General features: G+C 31.4%; 1 protein-coding gene across 1 annotated transcript; it reads left to right on the top strand.

Moving 5' to 3' along the window:
* The first annotated feature begins 2,479 nt into the window (after positions 1-2,479).
* On the top strand, positions 2,480-4,985 carry LOC107031967 (elicitor-responsive protein 1-like). Its single transcript, XM_015233496.2, has 7 exons — positions 2,480-2,640; positions 2,726-2,830; positions 2,912-3,038; positions 3,154-3,225; positions 4,023-4,068; positions 4,163-4,481; positions 4,564-4,985. Exons 1-7 carry the CDS (start codon positions 2,595-2,597, stop codon positions 4,599-4,601), a joined length of 753 nt encoding a protein of 250 aa, XP_015088982.1. The 5' UTR covers positions 2,480-2,594; the 3' UTR covers positions 4,602-4,985.
* The last annotated feature ends 1,982 nt before the right edge of the window (positions 4,986-6,967 follow it).

The raw sequence follows: 6,967 nt of genomic DNA, 5'->3' as shown, positions 1-6,967 counted from the left end.
AAATACCCCCGCTGTTATCCTAGGAGACCACAATACCCTCAAGAGTTAACACTCAATTTTTAGTGACATGACATGTCACATGGAACTAATCCCTCCAACTAAGTGTTGCCAACTAAGATTCACTACAAAAGAACTTGATCTTTAGTAGCGATAAAGTTGCCACAAAATCTCAAAATATTGCCACTAAAAGTTACGAGTGATTTTTAGTGACGACTACTAGTAAAACCTATTTTTTCAAAAAAAGTATGGTAATTAATTTTCGATTGCAACCTAATTTTCTAAAATAAATAACTTGCATTGTCAATATTAAAAACACCCAATATTATTACGAAAAATCATAAAAATTACTTCTCGATTCACATCTCCTGCTATATAATGCATAATTGTACATTTTATACATTTACTTATAACGTAAACATAAAACATAAAGTGTCTTAAAACTCCTACTTAATCGATATCATTTTAGTTTTTTTTTTAAAAATAATGAAGAAAAAAATACAAAATTAGAATTTCATTTTAAAAACTTTTAGTGACGATTTTTTGGGCTTTTGTGGCGATCGTTGTCGCCACTAAAGGTCTAGTTCTTTTGTAATGCATCCTAGTTGGCAATAATTAGGTGGAAGGATTAGTCCCATGTGGCTTGCCAAGTCAATGAAAATATGGGGTGTTAACGCTTGAGGGTATATGTGATTTCTTAGGATAACAACATGAGTATTTTTTTTTTCTAAAATGTAACGAAGGCTCTAAGTGGTCTGTTTCACATAGTTCAGGGGTAACTTTGACGCTTTTCCGTATATTAGTTGAAAAATACATTTAAGATATTATAAAAATAATTAACAACAAAATCATGTTAATTAAAAAAAATAAAGTAATATACATTGGGCCCGGGCTTATCCGGGCTTTTGTATCTAGTATATATAAAAGAGTTTTCAATGACTAAATTAAAGTTGTTGCAACTTGCAACACTCAATTTCTAGGTCGTCATATTCAACTCTTGTTTTTCTATCTACTTCTATTTTTTGACAAATTCACAAAAATATGTGATAGGAACATTACTACTGATTCCCTCTCTCTTTTTTTTTTTGCATTTGGCATTAACAATCTCTTTTTGATTGTTTTAGTTTTAATTCTTAAGTGACATCGTTGATTAAATGATTTCTTCACACAATCTTTATTGATGCAATCTCCTTAATTTGAAGCTTACTATGAACAAGGACTTCCTTGTAGGATAAGGTGTCATATACTTTTATTTTGTTTGTCAATAACATGACTTGGGTCATAAAAAAGTTGATTCAACAGGTCGACATGCTACAAGTCCAACTCTTTTAAGAATTGAATCGAAACCAATATACTTGAGGGCTGAGGCTAACTTTTCCTTTTCTATCCAAATATACGATGCCTTTATTGGTGACTCTTTGAATAAACAAAGATAACTTCTTTCGATTTTACTTCTAAATATAATTTCTGATAGTTTTGCGCCATTTTGAATCATTCTAGAAAAAATTTCTTCAAAATATCATAAAATATTTTTCAATTAATTAAATAGTGTTTCACTAGTTTCAAACCTATATATATATATATGAATGAATGACATCATCTTTCATATATAGAATGCCTCAAACACAGTCATTTGAATACTTGTTCAATAACAATTTCACCAAATTGCTAGGAATGTTCAATAACAATTTCACCAAATTGCTAGGCATGTTGTAAAAGTAAACTCACGATGACCTTTACATAGTTGTTCTATTTTATCTATATACTCTTTGTCAAGGGTGAATATATTATTATTTGTGTGAATTCAATTCATAATTTTTTGGCGTTAGATCATAAATTTATATCAACTTTATTAAAATTTATGATAGATAATAAATACGAATACATATTTTTAACTATAGCAGGTTCAAAGCCAAAATATTAAGAGGTTAAATCTATAAGATTCAAATTCTGAATCCACCTCTATACTTCATATATTTTTTCTTCCTTACTAATTTCTTGACTTATAAGAGATAAAATTGTCTATTTTAGATTTTTAGAATTATGAGAAAGACATACTTTATTACAACTAAAACTCTAATATTAGGTCTGTCTTATTTGATATTTTTCAATTTTTTAGAGTCAAATAGTTTAAGTTAGACAAAAAATTTGCATATAGAATCTTTATTTTTTTAGAAATGAAATTTACAAATTTGCAAACTAAATAATAGAAGTCACAGTAAATAATTGATCATTAAAAATATTTATGAAAGTCTTTTCTTTGAAAATAGACTTCTTTGAATTTTGAAATTTAAAGATATGGTGTAAAATGGATAAGAGGGAGTATTTGAAATAATCCATTACATAAATGTTTTAGTCATTGACGCTATGATTTTGTAACGCGCATTCTCTGTTTCTAGTCAACGAAATACTTTTAATATAAGTCAAAGAAATGAACACGAAACCTCCTATTGGTTGATTTGTTCTCTTTATAAAATAAATCTATTGGTTGATTTGTTCTCTTTATAAAATAAATAAAAACCCTCATTTTTTTTTCCTTAGCTAATTTTTAACCCAAATTCCTCCTCATCGTTGTCTTCTTTCTTCTTCTACTTTCCATGTCGATAGCATATGGCATCCAAGGCCAACTCCTTGAAGTAACTGGTACGAACTTCATTCAACTACAACAAAAATACTAAGATTTTATGAATTACTTTTCATTATTTACTTTGAATTTTCGTTTTTGTAGTTGTTGCTTGTAATAAACTGAAGGATACTGAATGGATTTCAAGGCAAGATCCGTATGTTTGCCTTGAATACGGAAGTTCTAAATTCCGTACTCGTACATGTACAGGTACAAATTGAATGGATTTATATCTGTTAACTATCATTTTTGATGGATTTTGATGAGATTCATGCTTTTGTTTATATGTAGATGGCGGTAAAAACCCTACGTTTCAAGAGAAATTTGTGTTTAAGCTAATTGAAGGGTTGCGAGAGATCAATGTTGTTGTGTGGAATAGCAATACTGTTAATTCAGATGATTTTATAGGGAGTGGAAAGTAAGTCTCAATTTGTTTTCTCTTGACTGATTTGGATTTGTTGTTGAGTTGATTGAATGATCTATTTAGTTTGTTAGTTGAGTGCTAATGATTAAATTATTTAATTTAATTCTAGGGTTCAACTACAGAAGGTTCTCTCACAGGGATTTGATGATACTGCTTGGCCACTTCAGAGGAAGAACGGCAGGTATATTGATAAAAACAACTGCTATTTCTAGATGAATTTGCTATGGTCTTTCTTTTACGGCGAGAATTGTGTTTATAGTCCTTCTAAGTTTGAATTTGTGTCTTTTTTTGTTTGTTTTCTTTGACAAAATCTTCTACATTGTGATTCCACTCTTTCATGTGACATTAATATGACAATTTGCGACACCAAGGTCTGGGATGTATGGGTATGATGTGATTCTTTTCATTCATCACTAAAGTTCTTCATTTCATCATTATTGATTAACATAGACCTGTCTATAACTAGCCATCAACTTACTTCGGGACAGTGATGCAGGTGGAACTTAAGCTTTCATAAGCTATTTGTATTCTGTAGAAGTGTTGAATTTTTTTTTGTTCAACTTTCTCCCTATTAATTGTCTACTTCCGGTAGTCAAAGGGGTCATGGATCAGCTCTTTCTACAAAGAGCCTTACAGACCTTTAGGCATACTAGACACAATTGGGTCACATGTTGGCTTCAAGTTGGTTGAAGAATTAGGGGTAGTTGAGGTTCAATATACTAGATATGAGGCGAGGAATTATTGATTACCTTGCAGGATATAAGTTGAGTCAACAGGAGTTGTAATTTGTTTTCTCACATAAAAGGTATTTAGTCAGCACACCAAGTACTGATACTGGTGGATTCATGGGGGCTATAAAGATTTTTTCTTGATAGTATTTGTGAGGTCATTGGAGACGAATGAAGAGAGCAGCTTTTTCAACACTTGTGTATTCCTAATGAAATCACATTGTGTAACAGAAGTATATTTCTTTTACAGGCATGCAGGAGAAGTTCGACTAATAATGCACTATGCAAATACCAATGTAAGTGCCGCCGTCTTCTCTTAGAATTTCCTTCTTGCTTCCCACCCCAAAAATCTTTTAATGTCTTTAACATGAATTTCTCTTTTACTTCCAGAAGCCAGCAACAAGCCATGCTCAATCAGGCCCTCCATATGTTACACCAACTTCTGGATCATATCCATATTCAGTAGCTCCACCACATGTAGCTTCTCACCCAACACCTTCTGGCTATCCAGCACCATCTCCTTATTCCACAGCCTCGCCTCCTTCAGCATTTTATCCAGCTTCTCCTTATTCCACAGTCCCACCCCCTCCAGCAGCATATCATTCAGCATCTCTTTATCCCCCTCAATCGGCTGCTTATCCTTCACCTTACTCATCATCTGCGTATCCGCCTCAGCCTTCTCCACCACAGGGTTACTCCTATCCTCCAGGTAAATCTTGTAAGATGTGAATTTCCTACTCTCCCCTGGTATGCCAATTAGGGTTAACTATATATTTTTGTTGTCTTGCCAGGTCAATACCCTGGAGTCTATCCTCCACGATCGCATTGATGCTATGTTCTTAAATGCCTGGACAAGGATTGTGCACAAACAAGTACTTGCTGAGTTTTCATTTATTAGTGTGGTATCATATCTCTTCAGGACTTCTCCATGACCTGTCAGTGATTGCTATGCTGAAACTGTTTAGTATTTGTAGAATATGGAAATTATTCAAACAAAGCTTATGTTTTGTGCCTGTACTATGTAAGAGTATTCCCAAGCGAAATGTACAGAATTTTCTTGTTTGATAGGCTCCACCGGCTTTACATGGAACACTTTAGATTGTACTTTTGTGATTCTTACTTCCTGTTAGAATTGTTGATATGACTACTTTTTGTATGTTGAACAAAATATATATATTTTTGGGAATATTGCCTCTTGGCCACTGAATTTGAATTAAGGTTTTAGTTTTCATAATATTCTGTTGGGAAGTAACTTGCTTAGTAGTTTGATTGGTCGAGAATACCTTCAAGTGCTATGACTTCTCTTGGATGCTTGTACAAGTACTTCCTGCCTGATGAGTACTATTTGCCATTCTCAGCTTCTGTTTTAAATTCGAGCAAGTGTATCAAAAATTAAGTGCACAAAGAAATAAGATAAGGACTCCAGTACCAACACTTATCGTTATATTAAAAGTAGAAGCCTAATTGTACTTGGTTCATAAGTTGGGTATTTTACCAAGGACGGTCAACTCATCATCGATACTAGAAAAGGAACCTAGAATTACAAGACACCTAAGAAGAGAGGACTTCTCTCAAATACAAAGTATCTAGAGAATCATAAAAAGAGAGATCTTCCCTTATAAAAGTAAAAAAAAGAGAATCTACTAGAAATAAGACATGTTCAAAGAAGCTATCACTCACACAAGAACTAGCATACATGGAAAGGATAATGTATAAAAAGGTGGTCATTTGTATTTTTACCAAAGCTTGTAAATAGATCAAGTGTGACTGAATCAACCTAATTGGAATTTATGTTTGATAGCGACCGTGTTATACTTCTTAACCGGAGGTGTAATTTGAGCGCATTAGCAATTCAATTGATCTATGGTTTCAATCAATATTTATAAGACATTATTATTAGTCTAAAAAGTATATAATTCTCCTCTTTTCCGACCATGTAAGCCTCTTGATGACGACTGAAAGATCATCTAATCATCTTTAGACGGTTCTCTTGTTGAGTGAGAATAATATGAAGGATTTCTCCAATTTTACAAGGATCGGCTTCGTTGATTGTCTGCAAGATTTGTTCTTCAAAGACTATTCACACTCACATTAAGCACAATAAAACTAGTAAAATGAATAGGCAAGTTATTCAATGTTCAATAACACTAATTAAAGAACAAATAAATAAAAGAAATGTTGTATATATTTAGAGTTCTTGAAAATTACACAATTAGTAAACAAAATTAATGTATAATAAGTTCGAGTGTTTGAAACTTAAAATATTTCCTATTTAATATGGGAAGTTATGAAACTTAAAATATTTCCTATTTAATATGGGAAGTTATATTTTATTATATTTGGGGAGTTTAATAAATTGTATAACTTTTGATTTTATTTTTGAGATAAGTGTCAAAAACACGCATAAATTATTCAATTTTTTGAGTTTCATGCCTAAACTATTGAAAGTGTGAGTTTCCTACCTAAACTATCACTTTTTAGTTTGAGAAACACACCTCAGTGGTGTGTGTAGTGCACTCTCTCTTTTATATGAAAAAACTTTGACACATGACATTCCACATAGATAAAATATTTTATCTAGATAAAAATTAAATAATAAAAAATTAATATTAATTAAAATTAAAGATTTATCCATATAAAAAATTAAATTATTGTTCTTATCTCACTCCAACACCTCCTCCACGTACCCCCATCCCCCGCGACAACCCCATCCTTTTTTTAAAAAAAAAAAAATCATTTATATAATATTTTTAAAAATTTCATATTTCANCCCCCCCCCCCCCCCGGTAGAAATTGATATTATTTTATTTTAAAAAATCTACCCCATCCTATTTAATTTTTCGCTCCTAATTTTTATTTTTTGACGTTTTTCTTATTTTGTGTTAGATATGCACGTACATATATTTTTAGAAAAAAAATTCTACTAGTGTACCGAATATAACATAAACAACTAAAAATATAAAAAGTCTTGTGACGACAAGTAAAAAGTATTTTCGATATGTATATCTAAAAACTGAGAAAAAAAATTGAAAGCGGAGAGTTAAGTGGGATGGGTAGAATTATATTTTTAAGAAAATAAAATAATATCTAATTAGTATTTGATGAGGGGAAGGAGATGAATTAAAAAATGAAATACTTTTATAAAAGAAATTTAAACAAAATAAAAAACTTCAAAAAATGGTGTGGGGTAAGAAA

Source organism: Solanum pennellii, chromosome 10 (genome assembly GCF_001406875.1).
Source record: "Solanum pennellii chromosome 10, SPENNV200".
NCBI classification, from domain to species: Eukaryota; Viridiplantae; Streptophyta; class Magnoliopsida; order Solanales; family Solanaceae; genus Solanum; species Solanum pennellii.
Note: the sequence above shows the minus strand (reverse complement) of the source record. Positions and strands in the feature narration are given on the sequence as shown.

What these genes read in the sequence shown, in the direction of transcription:
- LOC107031967 (XM_015233496.2), top strand. Translation starts at nt 2,595, where the DNA reads ATGTCGATAGCATATGGCATCCAAGGCCAACTCCTTGAAGTAACTG. An exon ending in CCAACTCCTTGAAGTAACTG is followed by an intron (nt 2,641 to 2,725) that starts GTACGAACTTCA and finishes TCGTTTTTGTAG; the next exon opens with TTGTTGCTTGTAATAAACTG. An exon ending in CTTCAGAGGAAGAACGGCAG is followed by an intron (nt 3,226 to 4,022) that starts GTATATTGATAA and finishes TTTCTTTTACAG; the next exon opens with GCATGCAGGAGAAGTTCGAC.